At 50.7% G+C, this 26,103-nt stretch overlaps 2 protein-coding genes across 2 annotated transcripts in view; one reads left to right on the forward strand and one right to left on the reverse strand.

The window, feature by feature from the left end:
* Window positions 1-383, reverse strand: part of LOC107120591 (guanine nucleotide-binding protein subunit alpha-11) — a 32,466-nt gene extending 32,083 nt beyond the window's left edge. The window contains exon 1 of the mRNA XM_015423319.1: window positions 95-383. Within this exon, the coding sequence (XP_015278805.1) occupies window positions 95-230 (136 nt within the window). The 5' untranslated portion in view covers window positions 231-383. The remainder of the gene's footprint in view (window positions 1-94) is intronic.
* A 7,210-nt stretch (window positions 384-7,593) lies between these two features.
* The window catches only part of AES (amino-terminal enhancer of split), a 48,781-nt gene continuing 30,271 nt past the window's right edge, over window positions 7,594-26,103 (forward strand). Inside the window, exons 1-2 of the mRNA XM_015423320.1 lie at window positions 7,594-7,604; window positions 12,351-12,540. Of these exons, the coding sequence (XP_015278806.1) occupies window positions 7,594-7,604; window positions 12,351-12,540 (201 nt within the window). The remainder of the gene's footprint in view (window positions 7,605-12,350; window positions 12,541-26,103) is intronic.

The raw sequence follows: 26,103 nt of genomic DNA on the forward strand, positions 1-26,103 counted from the left end.
GGGGGGGCAATCCCGGCCGTTCCGGCGGAGGGGGTCGCGGGGCCTTCCCTCCTTCCCTCCCCCCTCCTCCCCGGGCCTGCGGCGACGGACTGACCGAGCAAGAGGAGCTTGAGCTCCCGGCGGGCGTCGCGCTTGTCCCTCCGCAGCTGCTTCTCGATCTCGGCGTTGATGCGCTTGGACTCCTTCACCTCGTCGCTGAGGCAACAGGCCATCATGGACTCCAGCGTCATGGCTGCGGCGGCGCGGGCGGGCGGTGGCGGCGACTGAGAGGGCGGCGGCGGCGGCCCCCGTCGGCCTGGGCCTCGCCTGCCTCCTCAGCGGCCTCCTCCTCCTCCCCTGCCGGCCTCTCTCCTTCCCCCTCCGCGCCGCCGACACAGCCCGCGCGAGCCAGCCAGCCAGCCAGCCAACCTACCTTCCTCCTCCTCCCTCCCCCCCCAAACCGCGGCACAGCCCAACGCGACGCCCTCTCCTCCCCGCCAGCCGCGGAGGATTGACGGCCGCCACGCCCAATACCGGGACCCGAGACGCCGCCCCCTTCGGCCCAATAGGCGGTGCGCCCACAGCTCGCCCAATGGGAGGAAGGGGAGGCGGGGTTTTGTCGTGAGGCAGGTTTCGGAATCGATATGTTCGGCGTAAAGTTTTTTTTGGTGTGTGTGTGTGTGTATTTTTTCACGTGGCCCCGCCTTTTCCTCACCAAGGTTGGTTGATAAGGAGGAAGGGAGGGGAGGGGGAGAGAGAGAGAGAAAGATTGGGAGGGAAAGGTTCTGAAGTGCGCGTGCGCGGTCGGGGCGGGATAGCCCGCTGTGGATTGTGGGGCGGTGGAGGACTTAAAGGGACCGAGACTAAACTGGCTAGAGAGGAATAAGGCCAAAAAAAAGTGTTGGGATGCAAACGGCCCTGAGAGGAGGACCAGGGTGCCTCTGTTCGTGTACAAAGTGCCTTTTTAGCATTTTATAGGCCGCTTCCTTGATGTAATACTTAGTTTTTTTTTAAGATAGATCAAGGTGGGAAGCCGTGTTGGTCTGACGCAACAGAACAAAGTTAGAGTCCAGTAAAGCACCTTGGACCACCAAAGTTTTATCCAAGGTGTGAGCTTTCGTGTGCACCCACCTTCGTCGGACAATGAAATGGAATTACAGATCACAGTTGTATATATAGGGGTAGCGTGTTAAATAGGGTTGCCAGCCTCCAGGTGGGGCCCGGAGACCTCCCGCTTTTGCAACTGATCTCCAGCTGGCAGAGATCAGCTCCCCTGGAGAAAATGGCTGCTTTGATGGGTGGACTTTATGGAATTGCACCATGCTGAGGCCTCTCCCCTCCTCAAACCCCGCCCTCTCCTGGCTCCACCCCCCAAATTCTCCAGGTATTTTTTAAACAGATCAAAAGAATGACAAGCTGGTTTCTGGTTATCATCTGTTTGGATTCAACTGGGGGGGGCAGGGGGACAGGCAACATAGGTAAATATGTCAGAACTGGAAATTGATGTGCCCTAAATTGTGAATTGTAAATATGCTGCAGTGGCTCAAGTGGTTAAGATGCTGAACTGCAAACTGGAAGGTTGGTAGTTCAGCAGTTCGAGACCCGAGTGCCGCATGACGGAGTGAGCTCCCGTCTATGGTCCCAGCTCCTGCCAACCTAGCAGTTCGAAAGCAAGAAATTGCAAGTAGATAAACAGGTACTGCTTCGGTGGGAAGGTAATAGCGTTCTGTGCGCCTCGGTGTTTAGTCATGCCAGCCACATGACCATGGAAACGTCTTTGGACAGTGCTGGCTCTTTGGCTTGGAAACGGAGATGAGCACTGCACCCCTAGAGTCAGATTCGACTGGCTTTCGAGCAAGGGAACCTATTACCTTTACTTTAAATTGTGAGAATCCCATTCTTAGATGTATCTTGGAATCTAGTATCTTTACTATTCACTAATCCCATTCCTAGATGTGTCTTGGAATCTAGTATCTTTACTATTCACTTTATTATGGGAAATTACTTGTAGCATCTAGTCTAACAAGCTGCTTCCCCGTGTGGATGTCCAGCCCTTGGGAAGCCCACAAACAGGACTTGTCCCCATTGTAGGTACTTAACATCTGGTCACTCAAAGGTAGACTGCCTCTGAAGCTGGGAGTTCCATTGAGTTATTATGGCTAGCCACGGTTGACAGATGCTATTCTTACCCCACCCAAATGAATTTTTCTTGATTGTTTTAGGTAGCTGGCTCGGAGTTGTCTAGTCATGGCATTTGGATGCTGCTTTTTCCCGGAAGAGATCCCAAACAGGTAACAGGTACCAAAATGCAAATCCCCAAACTGGTGAAACAAAATAAGACAGATCCTGACTGACTCTTGAAAGCTTATATCTTGAAAATCTTGCTGGTCTCTAAGGTGCTACTGGATTCGAACCTGGCCCTGCTGGTAGACGTCCTGATGGCACTTGGGGTTTTGCCACCGCGTAACACAGATTGTTGGACTGGATGGGCCATTGGCCTGATCCAAAATGGCTTCCCTTGTGTTCTTAGGTGTTCCCTGCAGATGGAGAACCACAATGAGCAAAAGTACAGGCTTTCTCCCTGCTCTGCCAACTTTATATTTGCACTTTTTAATATTGAAACCTAGAATCCCTTGCCTGTGATCAGAAGTGGCACAATCCTCTTCTGCTACAGCCAAGCTGTACCACCTGTGTGGCACACATTGCACTCGTGGGGATGTTTTGATCTCCCTGTCCTTTGTTGTAGGCTGGGCAATGACCCCTTTTTCTTGTATGTCTGTGATCAGCAGAGGTGTCATGTTCTAAACCATGGAGGAGAGGCGGTTGCAGGGTGCATTGATGCAACACTCAGCTGGTAGTGGCCGAGTGTCTTTAGGAATTCAACATGATTCGGTTTCTTTATTTAGATATTTCTACCCTGCCTTTCTTTCCAGTGGAGACCCAAAATGGCTTACAACAGCATTCTCATTGTGTGAGACAGGAGGCTGGGCCAGAGGGGCCCTCACTGAGAGCCAGTTTGGTGTAGTGGTTAAGAACACGGACTCTAATCTGGGAGAACTGGGTTTGAGTCCCCACTCCTCCACATGCAGCTGCTGGTGTGACCGTGGGTCAGTCACAAGTTCTGTCAGATCTGTTCTCTGAAGGGGAGGCTTCAAAAGAGCTCTCTCAGCCCCATCTACCTCACAGGGTGTCTGTTGTGGGGAGGGGAGGGGAAGGGAAAGAAGATTGTAAGCCGCTCTGAGACTCCTTCGGGTAGTGAAGGGCGGGGTATAAATCCAATCTCTTCTTTTTCTTCTCACTGGTCTGATCTAGGAGAGCTCTTCTGATGTTCTTAACAGACTGTTTCATCCTGCCATGAATCCAGCTGTATGAGAGCTTCAACTTAAACACATGTCCAGCCACATTTGGACGGAAATAAGGACTTGTGCTGTTCTACTGATGATGTTATTCTCTCTGATCAGTCCCAATTAAAGACGTCACACAACTCTCGTGAAATTGGGCTTTCCCTAAGGGACAGTGAGGCTCCTTATTTCTCTGTGTGTCTAGAAAGACAGTTACAAGAGGGTGGGACTTTTTGCATCTATGCCGACAACATTTTTTAAAAGGCATCCGCTGAATATGACAGTTGGGGGCATTTCCACAGCCCACCCCCTGAGCCTGGTGAAATTCAAAACAGAGAATTGTGGTCCAGCTTTCTAAATGTGATGATAACAGAGATGAAAGTCTTAAGGGCGCGTGAATGCCACACAGAGCACTGGTTGGCATCAAGAGCTGCAGATCCAGAAAAGCTCTTCTAGCTGGTCTCGTCTCGGTCACGGTTTGGCAGGGACTGGATATAATTCTGCAATTTAGGGGTTCATAAAATGCATCAATTTACCTTTCTATTAAATGTCAAACACTGTAGGGAGAATGGTAAGGAGGGGAAGTGAAGCAGAGAGAAGGGAAGATAGAAACCTGGCGGGAAATTGACATGGCCGTTCTTGACCACTGTGGCGTTATGGTTTGGGTGTTGGACTAGGATCTGGGGAACCCAGGGTTCGAATCCCCACTCTGCCGTGGAAGGTTGCTGGGTGGCCTTCGTTTGGGCCAGTCACACACTCTCGGCCGAACCCACCTCACTGGGGAGAAAGGTGGGGTATAAGTGAAAGTCAGTAAATAAACTGAGTTGCATCCTCCTAAGCAGTGTTCCCTCTAAGCTGCATTAGTGTGAGCTAGCTCACAGTTTTTTTAGCCTCCGGCTCACAGATTTTTGTCTCAGCTCCAGAAGGATGGCTCCAGAGCAAATTAATTTATGCAGTAGTCAAATTGCTCGCTCACAGCTTTAATGCCAGTAGCTCACAAAGATGAATTTTTGCTCACAAGACTCCACTGCTTAGAGGGAGCTTTGCTCCTAAGTCCCACTGAAGACAATAAGAAAGGGAGAGCAAAATCTGCGTGCAGGAGCATCTTCAAAGATCAGCACAGCTTCCCAAGAGGTAAACTTCCATGAGTCAAAAAAACTCACTTCGTCAGATAACCTTTACTCTGACCAAGTGAGTTTGGACTCACAAAGGCTTGTATCCTGGAAAAATATCCTGGTCTTTATGGTGCTACTGGAGACAGACTGTGTTCTGCTGGTACGGACTGACACAGCGGCCTGGCTGAAGCTGTCTTCGTAAAAGGGTGTAACTGCCTGGGGTTGATTTGTAAGCCCAGAGAAGGAGAATACAAGCCAGGAGGTAAACAATGAAGGAAAGCGAAGGGGGGGGGGAATGAAAGTAAGAAGAAAAGCTGGGAGGGAAACTGAGACACGGGGGGAGGGGAGAATGGACGGACCTTTCATTGACAGCGTCCCCTTTATTGTCCACATTCCCGGCTTCCTAACAGAACCAAGTTACATTCAGCTTGTGTGAACTCTCAGCAGCCTTGGGTGTGAACTCTCAGCAGCCACTCTTTGTACTTTGGCAGGCTATAAAGCTACCCTAGCAATCTTTTTATCATCTGGTGTGGGGGGGTTATCTCTCAAGAATATGAGGGCGTACTTAATTGATTCTCCCGCATAACTCCCATTTTTGTCCAGCTTTGGCGAACAGCACGAGGTGCCAGGAGTAATCTCCCCTCTTATCTGTCACATGCAGGTCCAGACTCCAAAAGATATAATGGCTATTAAGCTGGAGGGATGGGGTCAAGTTTCTCTTTGCTCCTTTGGAGCGGCGCTCTGCATCAGGCCAGACACCTCATCTGCACTGAATGGCAAATCTCGAACCCAGGTCTGCTGCCCTAGGGTGGAGCTGGGTCACAGCGACTGGCTGGCTGGAGGCTCCATGCCCAGAGGCAGTTTACCTCTGAATGTCAGATGCTAGGCTGAACCTCTTATTTTCTTGTCTTTACGTCTGTTGCGGGAATGGGTTTGTGAGTGCAGAGGGCAAGATCCAGAAAGGGAAGAGGTAACCCGGGGGGACCCAGCATGGTGCCTGTGGGAGCCATGGAGCATGCTGGAACCTTTCCCGGCGCTCGCCAAGGGTTTTTAGGGAATGAGCCTGGCCAGGTAGGGCTTTTGCCCAGCAAGGCAACTTGCCCCCTGGAGATCTGATGGTGCAGATTTGTTGAAAAATGTTTGGCAAGCAGCGGCTCCCACCACGGCACCAGAATCTTGACAGTAGTTCTGTAGGGAAGCTGTGGCAGCCATTTTGTGGCTGGCGCCTTCTGCGGCAGCCATTTTGTGACGGCCATTTTTGTGGCTGGACCCATGATGCGGTGCCAGAATTCCAGAGGTGCTCACGGGCTCAAAAAGGCCCAGTGTTCCCTCTAAATCTCCCCCCCACACACACACACTGAGCAGAGCAGTTCACATCCTTAGTGGAATATAACTGCTGTCATCTTCAAATGGCCCATGGGCAGTGCCACACCCCGCGCGGCTCCAGACGGCTGCCGAGCGGGGCTTCCTGTCTCAATGAGCGGCCGCTCACCCACACAGCTGAGAAGGGGACACCGGTCTGGGGGCCCCTGATTAACTGATGCCCCTTGCAAGCAGCTTTCATGTGGCAGTTTTCTCCTGCCTTTGCTTCCAAGCTGGAGCCCTGTGTGGGGAGTATATCCACCCAACATCGTCCTTTGGCTGTCCACTGTCCAGGTCTTCCATGTCCTCGGGACGCTGTTTTCGAAAGGCACCCACAGCCCCAAGTGCATTTGGACACCTTCTGGGCTGGGAGGTGCCCAGTTTCAAAGCTCCCGCCCTCCTTGGCGCCATTTTCCTTTCACCCACCCTTCCCAGCTGCTGTTTTCCCCACCGTGCTTTGCTTTCTGAGAGCTTTTAGAAGAAGAATTGCTGTTGCGCTGTAACGTCCTGACCTGGATGGCCCAGGCTAGCCTGATCTCGTTAGCTCTACGCAGGGTCAGCCCTGGTTGACACTTGGATGGGAGAGCAGCCAGGGGTCATTTCCTGCGGGAGCGGAGCTCCGGCAGTAAAGAGCCCAGGGGGCGGGCACATGCAACAAGCCCCGCCCCCTGCTCCCAGCAGCCCTCAGTCAGAGCAAGAAGCAGCCAGGTAAGCTGCAGAGCTCCCCCCGCCCCCCCGGTCAAAACCAGTCCAGTGGCACCTTTAAGACCAAGTTTTATTCAGGTACAAGCTCTCCCTCCTCTGTGAGGACAGTTCTGCACGTTCCCCCCCTCCCAATAGCTAGCAATCCAAAACAGTCCGTGGAGCCTGAGCGGTGGGTGTTGCCTTCTGACAGACTTCCGGTGACGTCAGGGGGTGTGGCATATGCAAATGAGTTATGCTATTGAGCTCCTGCACCTCTTTTCCAATGCTCCCTCTAAGCTGTGGAGTCCTGTGAGCAAAAATTCTACTTTCTGAGCTACTGGCATTAAAGTTGTGAGCAGGTGATTTGGCTGCTGCATAAATTAGTTTGCTCTGGAGCCATCCTTCCTGAGCTAAGACAAAAATGTGTGAGCCAGAGGTTAAAAAACTGTGAGCTAGCTCACACTAACTCAGCTTAGAGGGAACACTGGTTGTGACGCAGAGGCAGGCAATGGCAAACCACCTCGGAACATCTCTTGCCTCGAATATCGTACGGGGTCCCCATAAGCCAGCTGCAGGTTGACGGCAAATGAAACAGAAGACTACGATACTGTAGAAGCAACCCTTTTTTAAAAAATAAAGCCCTCAAAATGCCCTCCAGTGGCACAGCAGCGAAGAAATGCTTGGGGGGGAAAGTAGTGGTCAGAAAACCAGGTGCGGGAGACTCTCACGTGGCCGTTCATTTGCCCATTCGATGGAGATAGCCGAGAAAAATCCCCAATCAAAAGCCACAAAATGAAAACAGAGCCAAACGTTTTGATGTCTTCCATTCCCAGGTGCTTTAGTGTTCTAGAAGCGGGAACATTTTATTCGCAGGAGCGTTTTAAAAACGACGACGTTCCCTTCTCTGCGCTCAGAAGGTTGCTAACGTGTGGCTCCGTGGCATCTGTCCTTCAGCCCTTCTCCCATCTCTCTTTTTGTACAGTTCCGCAGGGCCTGCAAGACGGAGCTCTTCCGCCAGGCTTTCGACTAGGAGCCGCCACTACCACTATCACCGACGAACCCAGCTGATAACTAGGAACGGAGTGGCCCTGTGACGATCACACTTCAGCGGCATGGCGGATTGGTACCGTTGTACGGGGATGGAGGCAACATCTACTGGACACCATCTTGTCTTAATTTAAGAGCAACAGCATTGAGCACATTATGTAATTTCAATATTTATTCTGTTTTATCCTGTTTTATTTGGTTTTATGTATTGGCACGTGGTGCCCCTGTTTGTTAGCCGCCCTGAGCCCATTCGTGGGGAGGGCGGGGGTAGAAATTTAAATAAATAAATAAGAATAAAATTTGTGTTTGCAAAAATTCCGGCCCCTCCGACTGACTGCTTCTGAGCACGTGCAGAAACAGATCTCCCTTCAGCAGAACAAGTGCTATTGACATATTCTTTGAGTAGTCACTAATACAACATTGTATATTGTCACCTTGCTTATTTAATATATATGCAGAGTACATCATGCGAAATGCTGGCCTGGATGAATCACAATCGGGAATTAAGATTGCTGGGGAAAAGATCAACAACCTCATGCAGACGATACCACTCTAATGGCAGAAAGTGAAGAGGACCTAAAGAGCCTCTTGCTCAGGGTAAAAGAGGAGAGCGCAAAAGTGGGCTTGAAGCTCAACATCAAAAAAAACTAAGATCATGGCATCCGGCCCCATCACTCCTTGGCAAATAGAAGGGGAAGTCGTGGAAGTAGTAACAGACTTCACGTTCCTGGGATCCCAGATCACCGCAGACTGTGAAAGCAGCCATGAAATTAAAAGACGCCTGCTCCTTGGGAGGAAAGCGATGGTGAACCTAAACAGCATGATAAAAAGCAGAGACATCACCCTGCCAACAAAAGTCCGCATGGTCAAAGCAATGGTATTCCCAGTAGTCATGTATGGCTGCGAGAGTTGGACTATAAGGAAGGCCGAGCGCCAAAGAATAGATTCTTTTGAACTATGGTGCTGGAGAAGACTCTTGAGAGTCCCTTAGACTGCAAGAAGATCAAATCAGTCAATCCTAAAAGAAATCAACCCTGACTGTTCCCTGGAAGGCCAGATAATTAAACTGAAGCTCAAAGACTTTGGCCACCAAATGAGAAGGGAGCACTCACTGGAGAAGACCCTGATGCTGGGAAAGACTGAAGGTCAAAGAAGACGGGGACGGCAAAGGATGAGATGGTTAGACAGTGTCATAGATGCAACAAACATGAAATTGAGCAAACTTCAGAGGACAGCGGAAGACCGGAAGGCCTGGTGTGATCTGGCCCATGGGGTCGCAAAGAGTCGGACTCGACGGTGCGACTGAACGACAAATGCAACATAATTGTACTAGGTGAACCTCAGGCAGGGATGCCAACCTCCAGGTGGTGGCTGGAGATCTCCTGGGATTACAGCTGGTCTCCAGACGATAGAGACCAGTTCCCCTGGAGAAAATGGCTACCTTGGAAACTGGACTCTATGGCATTAGACCCCGCCGAGGTCCTTCCTCTCCCCCAAACCCCACTCTCCTCAGGCTCCACCCCCAAAATCTCCAGGTGTTTCCCAACCCGAAGCTGGCAACCCTAACCTCAGGTCCTTTGGACTGGAAGCAGTATTTGAAAGTGGATGTGTGCACACACAGAGACAAGAGAGGACTCCCAAGGGAGGGGAAGCCCATCTCTCCCCCCAGCCCTGCCTCAGCTTCCGCACCTCTGTCTCTTCCCCCTCTGTGTGTAAACATGATCTCGAGCGCTTTTCCCACATGCTAAATAATGCCATTTTCCAGTCCACTTCAGCGACCGTTTACGAGTGTATTTTGCCATTTCACACAGTAAAATCCGATTGCAAAGTGCATTGAAAGTGGGTTGAGAGCAGGGTTCCCTCCAAGCTGAGTTAGTGTGAGCTAGCTCGCAGTTTTTTAGCCTCCGGCTCACAGATTTGTGTCTCCGCTCAGGAAGGGCGGCTCCAGAGCAAACTCATTTGTGCAGCAGCCAAATCGCTCGCTCACAACTTTAATGCCAGCAGCTCACAAAGAAGAATTTTCGTTCACAAGACTCCACGGCTTAGAGGGAGCGTTGGTTGAGAGTGCGTTATTTAGTGTGTGTGAAAGTAAAACAAAAGCCCACTAGCACCTTTAACGTCTAACGTCATCTCTTCCAATGTGGACCTTTGTGAGCTGCAGTTCACTTCTTCAGTTATGCCTCTGATCGTGTGCAGAGTGCTTTTAAGCAACGCACACAACAGGGAGGACTGCCGTTTTCCTTCCCATCTTTGCAACTGGCCAGGCTGTGGTGGTGGAAAGTGCCAGTGCATCACAGATGCCTTCAGGCAACCCCGTAGGGTTTTCAAGGCAAGAGACGCTCAGAGGTGGTTTGCCCATTGCCTGCCTCTGCGTAGCATCCCTGGTCTTCCTTGACAGTCTCTGATCCAAGTACCAGCCAGGGCCGAGCTTTTTGAGAGCTCAACAAGAGCGGACTAGCTGGGCTATCCAGGTCAAGGCAAGGGATGTTCAGAGGTGGTTTGCCGTGGCTGGTCTGCCTCTGTGTCATGATCCTGGTATTCCGTTGTTGTTTTTTGCAAAAAAAAATATTTTATAAAAGACAAACACAAAAGACAAACATGCATACAAAAATTATCTTTACATCATTACGTTGTCTATTTAGTTACTTCATACCAGGGGTCATTTCCTGCAGGAGCGCACAGGAGCGGAGCTCCGGCAGTAAAGAGCCCAGAGGGCGGGCACATACAACAAGCCCCACCCCCCGCTCCCAGCAGCCCTCAGTCAGAGCAAGAAGCAGCCAGATAAGTTGCAGAGCCCCACCCACCCAACCCAGTCGAAAACAGTCCAGTGGCACCTTTAAGACCAAGTTTTATTCAGGTACAAGCTCTCCCTCCTCTGTGAGGGCAGATCTGCACGTTCCCCCCCCCAATAGCTAGCAATCCATAACAGTCCAGTGGAGCCTGAGTGGTGGGTGTTGCCTTCTGACACACTTCCAGTGATGTCAGGGTGTGTGGCATATGCAAATAAGTCATGCTAATGAGCTCCTGCACCTATTTTTCTACGAAAGGACCCCTGCTTCATACAATAACTAATTAAATTTTTATTTGTTCCACCTTGTATTTTTAAATAAATCTTTTGCATATAATTAAAAATGTAGCTCTTATTTGCTTCTAAATTGGTTGTATGTCAATATATTTTATTTGTTGTATTCTTCAAGCCATTTGTAGAATCTTAACCATGTGTTCTCAAAGCTTCCTTCAGTCTGTCCTCTTAACATTAAAGGTAATTTGTCCATCTCTGCGTTGCCAACATTTTGTTTACAGTTTCTTCTCTTGAAGGTACCTCATTTCTTCTCCAGTGTTTGGCATATAAAATTATTGCGGTTGTCATTACATGTATACATGTTTTTTACATGCTTTTTATCATTTTCTGGTAATGTATTCAACACAAACAATTCTGGTACATAAGGTATAGTAATTTTTAACATTATTTGTAATATTTCATGAATCCAACACCAATATTTTTAACCCTATCACATGTCCATCACATATAAAAAAAGGAACCAACATTTTTTTTACATTTCCAACAATCGTTTGATAGGTTAGGGTAAAACTTTGACAATTTATCTGGAGTAATATATCATCTATAAAACATGAAGTTGCTTTAGTAATCTTTACATTTCCCCCCCGTGCCTGTAGCCATTGGTCCAAATCAATATTATGACCCAAGTTTTGCGCCCATTTAACCATAGAATTTTTAACTACTTCATCTTGCATTTTGTTCTCTAACATTGTTACGTATAGTTTCTTAATCAATTTCTCATCAGTATACAGCAATATCTTATCCATTTCTCTTATTTTCGAATAAAATCCTGTTAACTTATCCTTAACATATCTTGATTCTATTTGTGCTCTTTTCCACCAAGTTAGGTTGAATTCTTGTTTTTTAAGGTTTTCTGTTGGTTTTAATTCATTTTTGTTATCTAACAAGTCTTCATATCTTAACAATGCATTTTTTTGAAGTAAATTTGGATTTGTAAAAGCATCAAGTGGTGAAACCCATTTTGGTATCTTGGTATAAAAAGTCTTTTAACTTCTTCCCATACCTTCAATAAGGAGTCCCTAACAAGATGTTGCTTGAAGTATTTATGAGTATCCACTCTTCCATAGCGCCCTAAGGGAAATTATCAACAAGTCCCTCACAGAGGGACTGTTTCCTGCGGTGCTCAAGAAAGCAGTGGTGTGTCCTCTCTAGAAGAAGCCATCTCTGGATCCGGTCGAATTGGCTAATTACCGGCCGGTTTCCAATTTGCCCTATTTGGGCAAAATAATAGAGAGGTGCAAGGCTTTAAGTTTTATTCTTGGTTTCTTGTTTTGTCATTTAAATTGTATCATCAATTTATCAAGTTCTTTGAAATATTTTTGATTTTGAAGAATTGGAATTTTTTGGAATAAGATCAATCTTGGTAATATATTCATTTTTATTGTAGCTATTCTTCCCATCAAGGATATTTGTAGATTTCCCCATTTTTCCAGATCTTTCTTAATTTCCATTATGAGTTCCATATAGTTATCTTCCATCAAGGAGCTACATCTATTTGTTTGTTTGTTTATTTATTTCATTCCATTTGTATACCACTCACCCCCTGAGGGCTCTGAGCGGTTTACATTACATTGTACAATACATCCTACCTATGGGCTACACATATGAAGGGGGGTGACTGACCTAACAGGCACCCTCGGCGAAGTCTTGTTGTTCTTATTTTTTCTGCGGGAGATATTCTCAATCCGGCGGCGGTGGCTTCCTTTTGGCGCAGGTCTTTCTGGCGTGGTCTTCCTTTAGTCGCTTTGAATCCACGGGCTCGGGCGAAGGGCACACCAGCGCATGCTCCTGCTGCGGCCTCTGTCCAGTAGGCTCCAGCCTGCTGCATCGCCCCGCCTCCACGCTCCATCAGCCCGGCCTCGCTCGACTCGCCGTCGCCGCCCTGTTCTCCGCCGCCGCCGCTCCGCCGTTCCACCACTACGAAGGACGGGTGTCATTGCCCCCCACTCTAAGAGCAGGTACCCATTTTGTCCCCCCGCTCTAGGAGCAGGTACCCATTTTGTCTACTTTATTATTTGTTATTTTTATTCCTAAATATTTCACCTTTTTTTTGGACTTCCGAGCCTGATAGTTCTTGTCAGTGTTGAGATTGAACTTTAGTCATATTTTTAACAACTGTTAAAGTTGATTTTCAATCCAGCTACCTGGCTACACCCCTGCAATATTTTTAGTAGTTGCATAACAGAGTCCAATGGGTTTTCCAGAATAAATACCAAATGATCCTGGTATTCCTTGGAAGTCTCCCATCCAAAGACTAGCCAGGGCTGGCCCTGCTTAGCTTCCGAGTTCTGGCAAGATCAGGTGGTCACAGCCCAGCTGATCACAGCAAAATCCAGGCCACAAACATTAGGAAGGGATAAGGTAAGAGAAGGCGTCTTCATCTGAGCCCCATGATCTAGTATCTTGCAAGGAATCTCCTATTTTAGCAGAGGGTCTAGGTTTGTGGCCGTGGGGAACAATTATGCTCTACAACTTGCCATTCTACTTCTCTGCCAGCAGAGGCCACCCTTACACCTTGTTCTAAACCACGAAAATTCAATTGCAAGGATTTTTTTATGTATTTACTCATTTTGAGAAAGGATTTTCCAAGGGCTTTCAGTTCAAAACCGCCCTTCCCAGCCAGCCCTTCTCCTTGGACGCCCCGTCTCCATAGCTACATAAGTGATCATTTCAAGGATCAGGTCCGTTGACTTCAAGGCAGGGTCCCAGGGTCAGCCATCCCTGGGAACTAAATATGTGCTTCTCTCATCCCCTGTGGCACAGAGTTGATGCCGCAGCAACAGCAGCGATTTCGCTGGTGGGCGTAAACTTCAGACAAGAATCCTCCTGAGCCTACCTGACAGGGATGTCGGGAGGACAGGGAGAACCGTGAACACCTCCCGAGCTGACTGGGGGAAGGTCAGGATACAAATAGAACACAGTTTGAGTCCAGGGGGCACCTTTAAGAACCAACAAAGTTTAATTCTTGCATGCACACGAAAGCTTCTGCCCAGAATAAAACTTTGTTGGTCTTAAAGCTGCCCCTGGACTCAAACTGTGCTCTGTTGCTTCGGACCCAGCTGGATAAAAACTGTCCGCTAAGGTAGCTTTAGGAATCACTGCCCTCCCTCACTTTGGGAAATCTGCTTCTGGGCTGCACTTAGGGTTACCAGCTCCAGGTTGGGGAACACCTGGGGATTTTGGGAGGGTGGCGCTTGGAGAGGGGCAGGATCCCAGTGGGGCACAATGGCACAGAATCCACCCTTTCGAAGCAGCCATTTTCTCCAGGGGAGAATCTCTGTCAGTTTGGTGTAGTGGTCAGGAGGGCGGACTCTAATCTGGGAGAACCGGGTTTGATTCCCTACGCCTCCACATGCAGCTGCTGGTGTGACCTTGGGTCAGTCACAAGTTCTTCCAGAGCTGTTCTCTCACGAGCAGTTCTAGAGAGAGCTGTCTCAGCCCCACCTACCTCACAGGGTGTCTGTCAAGGGGAAGGGACCGTAAGCCACTCTGAGACTCCTCCGAGTAGTGAAGGGCAGGGAATAAATCCAATCTCTTCTCCTTCATCTGGGGATCAATTCTAATTCCGAGATATCTCCAGGCCCCACCTGGGGGTTGGTAACCGTAGCAGGTTGTGTGTGTGTGTGTGTGTGTGTGTCTGTGCGCGCGTGTGTGTGTATTGTGCCATCAAGTCACTTCCAACTTATGACAACCTTTTGAATTAATGACCTCCCAAAAAACCCTCTTCCTCTAGGGTACAGGCCCTTTCCTGCTGGCTAGCTCTGTGCAGGGAATCCCGGCCAAAAAAAGTCCGTCCAAATCAGTACCACCCATATGCAGGTTCACACTGCTGGGGAGGCAATCCTTCCGCTCCCCGTGGCTTCCTGCTGCCTGCCTGCCTGCCTGACTTTTCCCTAGCAACACCAACAACGGCACAATTGCCAATCCCAGCTGCAGCCTCCCATCTTGGCCGCAACCCGGGAGACGCACCTTCCGATTAGTTTTGTGGGTTTTGCCAGGAGGTTTCCGGGGGCCGGTAACGCAGATCTGTTTCGTTGTCATCTGTAACTGAATGGTCTTCACACAGGCGATAGGTGCAAAATGGGGATGTGAAAGATCCATATGTTTTCGGGGGGGGGGGAATTTAGTGTCGGCGAACAACATTACAGTACAGAATCACGAGTCTGATTCATGCAAGGGAGAAGCAAAACCGAAACAGGGGTTTGGGGGGTCGGAGCTGCAAGGCAGAGAAATCCCAGCTCACTCTCCGGCTCCGGTCCGCCTGCTCCTTCGCCTCTGACGATGTGCAGGTAGGGATGCCAGCCTCCAGGTGGGACCTGGGGATCCCTCTGCGTTATAGCTCTTCCCCAGACGACAGAGATCAGTTCCCTTGGAGAAAACTTCAGGCCGACGTGGCTACCCTCTGAAACATTCCCTGGATCCCACAACGTAAGAAGCGCCTCTGCCCGATCAGGCCGATGACCGTCCAGTCCCGCATCCCTACAGCGGCTCGCCGGACACCCCAGGTTTACTGTGGAGCATTTACAGCATCACGTCGGCTGCCTCTGAACTGGGAAGGCTTGTGGCTTGGAGCTGCCAACAGATCCATTCTCCCCCATGAACTGGCCGTGTTAAAGAAAGGAAGCCTCCTAAGCCACATCTTGTTTCAGCGACTCTGCCGTCAATAGACCTCCAGGTCAATCGTAAGCCGAGGGGGACAACCCTTGGAAGCCAGCAGCCTTCTGGCCTGCGCGAGAATTAGAATAATGGCATTCTCTTGCTGATGGCCGACAATACCAAAGAAGAGGAGGGAAGGAGTTCCTTTTTTTGTGTGTGTGTATTTTTCATATGTGCATGTGTGTGCGCACGAACCTGGAAGTCATGGCGACCGCTGGTGACTGACCCCTCCTGGGGGCCTGGAGGATATTCAGAGAGGTGGCTGAATAAAGCCTGCCCCCGCCTCCCGACTGCTGGTATTCCAAGGAGGTCTCCCATCCAAGGACTTGCCAGAGTCGACCCTGAGCCAGTTTGGTGTGGTGGTTAAGTGTGTGGACTCTATTCTAGGAGAACCGGATTTGATTCCTCACTCCTCCACTTGCAGCTGCTGGATGACCTTGGGCAAGCCGTAGTTCTGGCAGAGCTGTTCTCTCAAGGGCAGTTTTGAGGAGGAGGAGGAGGAGATTGGATTTATACCCCCACCCTTCACTACCCATAGGAGTCTCAGAGCGGCTTACAAACTCCTTCCCCTTCCCCTCCCCACAACAGACACTCTGTGAGGTAGGCGGGGCTGAGAGAGCCCTTCATAGAAACTGCTCTTTTTCAAGGACAGCTCTTATCAGAGCTACAGCTTGCCCCCTCCTCCTCGATCTGACAAGATCGGGCTTGCCTGGGCTACCCAGGTCAGGGTGAGTTCCTTATTCTTTGTAGGGAATGTAGTTTTCTTAAAAAATACCAGGCCCCTTGGTTTTAGGTTGGCACAGATCACAGGGTTGAACCCCAAGCGGCAGGGTAGAGGGGAGCAGCCAAGAGGCGCTTTATTCTTTGTAGGGAATGTAGTTTTCTTTAAAAAATCAGGCCCTTTGGTTTTAGGTCGGCACAGATCACAGGGTTGAACCCCAAGCAGCAGGGTAGAGGGGAGCAGCCAAGAGGCGCTGGGGACCAAACGGGTGGCGCACCAGAAATTTGGCCCCTCTCAATGGCTTTAGCCCAGTCCTAGGTAGCCCAGGGTGGCCTGATCTCGTCGGATCTCAGAAGCTAAGCAGGGTCGGCCCTGGCTAATACTTACACGGGAGACCAGCAAGGAAGGCCTGGGTCGCTACACAGAGGCAGGCAGTGGCCAACCACCTCTGCTCCGACCTGGATGGCCCAGGCCAGCCTGCTGTCATCAGATCTCAGAAGCTAAGCAGGGTGGGCCCTGGTTAATACTTGGATGGGAGGCCTCCAAGGAAGCCCAGGGCACCTACACAGAGGCAGGCAACAGCAAACCACCTCTGCTCGTCTCTTGTCTTGAGTCAGCTGGTGACTTGGCCTCGAAGAAGAAGAAGAAGGCTTTACAATTGCGCTCCATTGCCTTAAAAACCAACAAACTGATTTGGACCAGCAGCCCTGAGAACGGGCAAAATGAAGAGACTCATGCAGAGGTCAAAATGGGCAGCTTTATATGCTTCGCAAGCGGAACACGCCGGCACAAGAACGTCCGCTCACACGACTCGAAAGACTACGAAACCCATTGTGCAGTGTAACCCTGCAGTGCGGCCCCACCAAAAACTCACCGGCCAACACCCCCCACACACACACACACCTGCCAAAAGTCATTCCCCTGCTCAGGCATGTGTGGAAACCACAAGGCGGCAATTCCCCTCACCCATCCGACCTGAAGTCCGCAAGGCAAGCCTCGCATCCCAGGTCCCTAGGCGCGAGACGCCTCTCGCTCGTTCAAAGTGACCGGCCCACCTTTTACGGCGGGAGACTGAACATCAAATCTCGCACAGTAGTTCCCAGAGGCGAGTTTCCTTTTTATGTCCTGCGCAGCCCTGTGTCGGGAAGCGGCGCTCTCGTTAAAAGGGGGGGAAATTTTGTTGGCTTTGATATGAGGCGCCCACGCTGCGCTCTGATTTCCATTTTAAAAAGAGAGGGAGGAAGAAGCCCTGAACTGCTCCCCCCCCCCCACCGCCTCTTCTGTGCTCACCAAGGCTTGATCATCGTCTTTTTCATGCCAAAACCGTTTGGGTGGGGGGAGTGCAAAGGGAGAAATGGTTCTGGGTGTGTGCGTGTGTTTTATCTGGTCCAGGATCAAACTGAGCCGCTGACCCGCAGTGAATCCAAGGCTAGGATCCAAGGTTAAGCCACCCCCAAGTGATACAGATGGGGAGGGGGGGGAATACCCCGCAGGCCATGTGAGAATCTACAAGCACAGAGAGTCACGAGGAAAGAGGCCCAGCCGTCAGCTTACGACCACAACAGCTCAATGGAATCTCCGTGGAGGGAGAAGTCTACCTCTGAGTACCAGAGGCTGGGTCTAAATGGCACTCGCCTTGGGCCTGCCAAGGATCGTCTGAATGGCCCCCACTGGTGCCGAGAGGAACCGACTGGTCAGAGCCGACAAGGCACTTCTTATATGAGGGAGGCAGGTAGGGAACTGGAGGGTCTCCTTGATGTCAAGGTGAGAGGGTTTTCCTCAGCCGCTGCTCCTGCTGGTAAATCTGCCCAGAAGAAGAGGAGGAGGAGGAGGAGGAAGAGGGGATTGGATTTATACCCCGCCCTTCACTCAGAGTCTCAGAGCGGCTTACAAACTCCTTCCCCTCCCCACAACAGACACCCTGTGAGGTAGGTGGTGCCGAGAGAGCTCTGGACAGAAACGGCTCTTTTCCAAGAACAGCTGTGCCAGAACTACGGCTTGCCCAAGGTCATCCAGCCAGGTGCAAGGGGAGGAGTGGGGAATCAAACCCGGTTCTCCCAGATTAGAGTCCGCGCTCTTCACCACCACACCAAACTGGCTCAAACTGGAAGCAGGCAGGACTCCTCCGTTGGGCCTCACAATGGAGAGGGGAGGAAGGGCTGCAACCGTCTTGTTCCTTCCCCTCTCCCAGCTGGCGTCTTGTCTGCCTGGCCTGGTAGGACAGCCCCTGTCTGCTCCTCCCCGCAATGCCGTGTCGGCCAAAACCAGGCGCTGGCTCCCCCTAGGGCTGCCAACCTCCAGGCAGGGCCTGGAGACATCCCACTATCACAACTGCCCTCCAGACTATAGAGATCAGTTTCCCCGGAGGAAATGGCTGCGTTGGGGGGGGGGGCCACCATGGCATTACACCCTGCTGTGGTTGGTTCCCTCCCCGGGCTCCACTCCCACGTCTCCAGGAATGTCCCAACCCAGAGATTGCAATCCTATCAGCCCCACAAGAGGATGAGGAGACCCTGGCTGCAGGGGTTCTTTGCTAGAGCAGCTGCCGCAGTGGCTTTTGAGGGGCCATCTTCTCCTGAGTCGGTCCTGCTGAGCAGCCACTTGACATATGCCTGCTCCATAGGGCCGGAGGTCGCCTGGAATTTCAGTTGATCTTCAGACTTGAGGGCTTGGTTCCCCCTGGAGAAAAGGGCAGCTCTGTAGGGTGGCCTTTGTGGCCTCAGACCCCCGTTGAGGTAGCTCCCTTCCCCAAGCCACGCCCTCCCCAGGCTCTACCCCCAAATCTCCAGGCATCTTACGACCTGGAGTTGGCAACCCTATCTCTTTCTGGCCAGCTTTTGGCTCTAGCCGATGAGGCCGTTGGGGGTGCAGACACCGTTGAGGGCGAGGGGGAGGTCCCGGCTTCTGCTCTGAGGAGAAGGAAGGAAGGTGGTGATGGTCTCTAGTGGGTGGATTCACACCATGGCTTATAGACCACAGCTTGTTGAGGCCCTGGGTTGTTGTGAGGCCTGGATGCAACTGTCCATCAATCCACGGTTTCAAACCAGGGCTTGTGGCCGGTCTGTTGTCCACCATTAGAACTTAAGAGAAGCCATGTTGGATCAGGCCCAGGGCTCTTTTTGTAGAAAAAGCCCAGCAGGAACTCATTAGCATAATAGGCCACACCCAACAGCAGGAACTCGTTAGCATATTAGGCCACACCCCTGACAGCACAGCTCATTAGCACATTAGGCCACACCCCCATGTTACCAGAAGTGTGCTCATCCAGCCACACCCACCTTTTACTTCTTATTCTGTTTACCTTGTTTGTTTGTTTATTTATTTATTCGATTTGCTATCCCGCCCTAACCCCTAAGGGTCTCTGGGCGGCTTACAGAGAGTGCTAATCACATTTACAGAATCTAACCTAGGGCCACAGACATACAGGGGTGGTGACTACCCTACCAGGCACCCTTTTTGCGGCGGATCTTCGGTTGTTGTCTTGTTCTTGTGGTAGAGTCCACCCTTCAAAGCAGCCATTTTCTCCAGGGGAGCTGATCTCTGTCAGCTGGAGATGAGTTGTAAAAGCGGGAGATTCCCCAGGCCCAACCTGGAGGCTGGCAACCCTATTTAGTGCCCCGGTTGAGGAAACCCTTTCTGTGGTTGCCACCTGTCTAGACTCAGATGGCGGGGGTACCCAAAGCAGGGGCTCTGAAAAGGACCAGAGTGGTCAGGTAGGTTCATACTATACTTACAAGTATTTCGTACTCATAGTAAGGTAAATACAATCGATACATACTGTATAACTTGCATAGGCACGCACAGTGCAAATCTACTGCACTGTACCAACCGCGAAACATACATAATTGAAACCATTGTCTAAACTGTAAGTAAATATTTAAAAGAAAGGAATAGGGAGGGTTTGGTAACCCCCAGAGCGGGCCTGAGTTTTAAAATGAGCTAACTGGTGTCAGATCTGAGCCAAACCTTAATCATCTTAGCAAAGTTTGAGTCCAGTGGCACCTTTAAGACCAACGTTCCTGCCCAAAAATAGCCCTGATCAGGCCAATGGCCCATCCAGTCCAACACTCTGTGTCACGCAGTGTCCCAAACCCAGGGGCCATCAGAAGGTCCACCGGCGGGGCCAGAACTCCAGAAGCCCTCCCACTGTGCCCCCCCCCCAAGCACCAAGAATTACAGAGCATCACTGCCCCAGATAGAGTGTCCCATCTATACCTGGTGACTGATAGCCACCGATGGACCTCTGTTCCATATGTTTATCCAGTCCTCTCTTGAAGCTGCCTGTGCTCGCAGCCACCCACCACCACTTCTTGCGGCAGTGAATGCATAAGAATTCACTTTGTCCGAACTGTGGTTTGTGGTCTGAGTTCACGTGCTGTGATTTGTTGAGCGGCGTGACTCCTAGAGTTTTCCTGGCCTGCAAGGAGATGGCGGGAACTGCAGGTGGTTAGAAGCAGGGCACCATGACTTGACCTGGGAGACTGCCCCCTAGGGCTGCCAACCTCCAGATGGCGGCTGGAGATCTCCTGGGATGACAACTGGTCTCCAGGCGACAGAGATCAGTTCCCCTGGAGGAAATGGCCACTTTGGAAGGTGGACTTTATGACACTAGAGTCCGCTGAGGTCCCTCCCCTTCCCTTCCCTCCCCAAACCCCGCCCCCTCCAGGCTCCACCCCCCCCCACATCTCCATGAATTTCCCAACCCGGAGGTGGCAGCCCAGCTGTCCAGGCCATGGCAGAAACAAACCGTGGTTTGCCATGACGTCCAAAGGCAGCCACAGCACTTCTGCAAAGGATGCAAAAGTCTTTTGTGTTGATGATTCCCAATCATTGCAACACCCCTGTGGGGCCAGCCAGTATTTGTATGGGCCGGGGGAGGGGGGGGGTCGCCTGACCTGAAGTTTGAACCCAGGACACTTGGCTCACGGCTCACACTCCGAACCGCTTAAAAGGGAAACTACCTTTTTTTTAAATTTCTTCTTCAGCTGGCGGGGGGGGGGACGGGGACGACAGGCCTCACAGCTTCCTGTCAGGAGTGAGAAATGTTCTCCACATCTCAGGCGGTAAATGGTGATAATTACAGCTTAATCAGCCAGCAATGCAAATACTCGGTACAAAGAGAGAGAGAAATGAGTGGGGGGGGGGGAGACCAGGGGAGATTTCTGCCACAAAAGACTTATGGAGTTTAATTATTTCCAGTCCTGATAAGGGACGAGGGCGGTGGGATGATTTGTGGCAATGTTCTCTAAGCGCCCTGTCTGTGTCGTTCCCCACACACACACACAAACACTGTATTCCTCTCTGTTGATCCTCCATAGATATATTAATGGGCAAGAATGCCCCCCCCTCCAAAGTGGGCAATTTTAAATGAGAGATGTTGGTCGTCTTAATTCTTCTTTTTTTTAACGGCAGCAGCCAAGAAGGCTCTTATTTATTTAGACACCCATGGTAATAAAATGCTACTTAGGCACAGAGGCTTTATTAGACCCAAACATCGAGGAGTCTTTTACGAGCAATTATTAATTAATTAAGCTTTTGAGACTGGAGAGAGAGAGAGAGAGAGATGATGGGGGTGAAAGTTGTTCCATTCTCTGCTGCCCTCTGCTGGGTGGTAGGAGAATTGTGTGTCATCTTCTTGCCCGTCTTGGACCCTGGATTTGCAGGTGGGAGAAAAGGCTGAGGATTGTTTGGGTTCTGTCTTCAGCACCTCCAGGGAAAGGACCGCAGGGAGGGGATGGTGGGAAAGACCCCTCTCTACCTGAAACTGTGGAAAGACGAAGTCAGATTCTGAGATTGGGGGGGACGGGACCAACAGTCTTGACTCTGCACAGCTCTGTACCTTCAAACGGAATGGGCCTGTTTTTAAAATTCTTGCTGGCTTTGTTTTTATTTCACAAACCACAGAAAAGGCAGTATATGCATATTTTAATAAATGTTTGCTTGGGTCTTTTTTAAAAAATGCAGGTGGCCCCATTGGCAGCGGTAGAGTACATTCTTTGGCACAGAAGATCCCTGATGCAATGGCTGATATCTCCCGCTAACAAAATGTTGGGAACAGTAATTCCCTGCCTGACTCAGAGTCTGCTGAGCATGAGACCCGTTCGGCTGCAAACTCATAACATCAAAGGGATGTGATGGGAAAAGGAAGAGCTGGAATTCTGCCCTCACTGGTGTCAAGGCCAGGATCATAGGCAGCAGGCCAACAGAACTGGGGACAAGTCACACAGGCCGAGTGCTCAAATGTGTACTGTAATAAGGAACAAGCCAAGGATCAGAGTCATGAAAGAATCCCCTCCACCACAAGAATCTGGTCCTAGGTCATGAATGAACACACATGAATGGATTTCACATCACCTCAAATTATTCACATGAATTTAGCACTAAAGACGTCTTCGTTCTTGCCAGCAGAGCATGTGGAAACGACGGCTTATGCAGCATGAAGACCACAAAACCCATCACGCAGTGCAACTGCAAGCACAATGGCAACTGTGTTAAACGTCCTTTTAGAGAATTTCAAAATGTGTGCCAGACATCTTGGAACAGGATTTGCAAGTGATGGGCCAGCAGTATTGGACCAGAACCTGTATTTGCCACTTCAATTTCAGATGAAAAGTTTCAGCCTAGGATCTCAGAGATTCAGGTTCGAATTCCCACTCTGCCATAGAAACCTGCCGGGTGGCCTGGGGCCAGTCACAAACTCTCAGCCTAACCTACCCGACAGGGATGCTGTGGAAATAAAATGGAGGAGAGGAGAATGAAGTAAGCTACTTTGGGTCCACTATTGAGGAAAAAGACGGGGTATAAATGAAGGAAATAAACAGTAACTAAATACATCCATTCCAGAGTTCGAGGCCAGGAGTTTTTTAGAGGTCCCAGCTCAGGTTAGCGGCTGGGGGTGGGGGTAATATCATTCGAGTATTTTTACCCCCTTGTATTCACCCATCTTTGCAGAGGAAGAAGGAAGTCTCTTTTCCAGAACGTCTCCCTCAAGAAGCAGGATGTAAAAAATCTGAATAATTTACAAACTGTCTTCATTAAAACGGATTTATTTTTGGCAGCTTCTCCAGTCTCTCCCTTTTAGGAACAAAGAGCGTCTTGATGGAGCTTCATTAGGCAAGCCTAGCCATGAACCCTCCCCCCAATGGGGGTGGGGGTGGGGCGGGAGGGGGGGGGAGAACCAGCAACATTCGGTCCTGAACATGAGGAGGACATGAGATTTCCATGTGGCAGTCAGAAGACCGGAGCATTGTGGGTTTTTTTAACCTGAAGAGGGGGGAGAGGCCCTGTCACAGTAAGAAGACAACTGACGCTTAATTGAGCCTCCCTGAAGCCTTTGTAGAGAGGCAGGGCGTGAATATTTTAAAATAAAACTGGAGCCTAGAGTGAGCCCCAGGTCTTCTTTCAGCCGCAGAGCTTAGGGGCCTCCAAGAATGCCTCTGAGCCCGTGCAGACTGCACTTCCGCTCTTTACCACTACATGGCATTCAGCGTCCCTTTCAGAGGAACCCTCATCTTCACACCAGCCCTGTAAGGTTGGATAGCATCAGAGGTCATTTCGGGGGGGATCGCAGGGGATCGCAGTTCCCCCGGGTGAGGTATGGGGGCGGGGCACATGACAAAGTCCCGCCCCCCGCTTCCGACCACCCCGCTTCCGGCCCTCATTCAGCCAGGAAGAGGCAGGAGAAGAGGAAGGGTAAGTTGCTTCCTCATTATTGTCTGCAGGCCGTAGATAGAGGAACAGGCTTCGCTCACGCCAAATCAGTGTCTGAACTGGGGGCTTTGTGGATCTCCTGGCTGACACGCTGCAGCACAGCCACAGTGGCACAGTAGTTCATCTCGAACTAGGGGTTGGGAGACCTGGGTTCAAAATCCCCATTCTTCCCTGAAGCTCGCTGGGTGGCCATCAGGCCCATCGCTACAGTGGGGCAATTTGGTGCCCTGCCCCCTTAAGTATGAGCGGGTGGGGGAAGGAGGCTGCTGCGCTGCCTCTCTTCAGTGCACCAGCGCCAGGGGAGGTGTCATGACATGGCAGCACAGCGGACTCCCCGCCCGCCCTCTCGCTCCCTGCCCTAACAGGTAGAGAACCGGCCGCCCTCTCCGTTCACTACGTTCCCACGGTGATGACTGCCCGCACGGACCTCCAGCGATTGTGAGGAGGGAACGGTGGGTTATTTGGGATTACTGAATGCAGATGGCCAAGGCAAGAACCTAACCCTGACGCCTGATTCATTTCATTAACTCCCCCCCCGACAAATTTAAATGTCCCCCCGACAAAAAAAATTCCTTGCTACGGGCCTGGTAACCATGGACTTGTGGCTCTCTCTCTCTCAGCCTTAGCCTCCCTCACAGGGTTGTTGTGAAGGCAACGTAGGCGGGAGAGCCTTGCCTCCACCCCTCGAAGCAAGACAGCCACTCCCTTTAGCCCCGAGCAGACGTCCCCAGCATAAGGCATCCACACGGGGAATTGGGGGAGGCTGACTTTCCGGGGCTGCGGGGCCGCTTCTCGGTTAAACGGAGTCCCCAGAGTGTTGTAAAATTCAGGCCCCCAACTCTCTTTTCCACCCGGCTGAAAGGAAACCTCATCATAGAGGGTGCAGAGCAGGGTGGGGGAGGCCAGCAAAGACTGCCAAGGGTGAGGGACGTCCAGTTCAGCCACGGTTACAACTTTTAAAGAAGTTTTTTTTTAAAAGCATTTGTACTGCTTTCACTGAATTACATCAGCAGAGCTGCAGGCGGACGTCGTTACGTTTGTGACAGTACGTTAAGCGCACATTTTTAAAACCCTTTTGGAATTAGTGACTTCTCTCCCCACAAAAAAACTGTTTTCTACATTTTGTTTGACAAAATGTGCACCCTGCCTTTCTGCCCCCCTAAGGGCTGCAAAGGCGCCTAATTTAAACGCCGGCAATGAAATCACATATTTTGTTGTTGTTCAGTCGCACAGCCCTCCTGTCTTCCGCTGTCCTCTGAAGTTGGCTCAATTTCATCTTCGTTGCGTCGCTGACACTGTCTAACCATCTCATCCTTTGCCGTCCCCGTCTTCTTTGACCTTCAATCTTTCCCAGCATCAGGGTCTTCTCCAGGGAGTGCTCCCTTCTCATTGGGTGGCCAAAGTATTTGAGCTTCAGTTTCATTATCTGGCCTTCCAGGGAACAGTCAGGGTTGATTTCTTTTAGGATTGACTGATTTGATCTTCCTGCAGTCCAAGGGACTCTCAAGAGTCTTCTCCAGCACCATAGTTCAAAAGAATCTATTCTTCGGCGCTCGGCCTTCCTTATTTAAAAAGCACCAAAACCAACAAAGAACACACATGCTCGTTAAAACAATTAAAACCAGAGCTGAAATACATATGAAAACATGAAAACATCAACAGTTCGGGCAGGAAGGAGGGATCATGGAGGGAACACCAAATTAAAAAAAAAAGTCCCCCCCCCCCCGCGGAAGATAGCAATGAACGGGGACATAACAGAGAAGGCCCTCTCCCGCCTAATCCCAGAAGGTGGGAACACCCAAAGCAGGGCCTCAGAAGAGTAGCCAAGTTACAGACTGATCCACAGCTAAATGGAACCTCCATGTGTCAGGTGCAGTCTATCTTGGAGTGTCAACTGCCAGTCACTGACCATGGGGTGAGGCTATTGCTGTCCTGCCCTGCCTGAGGGTGTCTCAGAGGTATCTGGCTGGGCTCTCCCAGAAGAAGAGAAGAAGAGATTGGATTTATACCCCGCCCTTCACTCGGAGTCTCAGAGCGGCTTACAGTCTCCTTTCCCTTCCCCTCCCCACAACAGACACCCTGTGAGGTAGGTGGGGCTGAGAGAGCTCTCTCGAGGACTGCCCTTGAGAGAACAGCTCTGATGGCTTGCCCAAGGTCATCCAGCAGCTGCAAGTGGGGGAGTGGGGAATCAAACCTGGTTCTCCCAAATTAGAGTCCGCACACTTAACCACTACACCAAACTGGCTCAGGAGGTGAGGGTCGCTGGCTCGCTGGAGCTTATCTGGCAGGGAGAGGACTAGGCTTCCCTCTCCCTGGGTTCACATCCGTATCGGTTCTGGTGTTTATCACAGATGCAATTTAATAAAACAAGGGCTCCCACAGACAGTCTGTTAGCACAGCACCACT

The sequence above is a fragment of the Gekko japonicus genome, unplaced genomic scaffold, assembly GCF_001447785.1.
Source record: "Gekko japonicus isolate JY-2015 unplaced genomic scaffold, Gekko_japonicus_V1.1 scaffold1449, whole genome shotgun sequence".
Lineage (NCBI taxonomy): Eukaryota > Metazoa > Chordata > Lepidosauria > Squamata > Gekkonidae > Gekko > Gekko japonicus.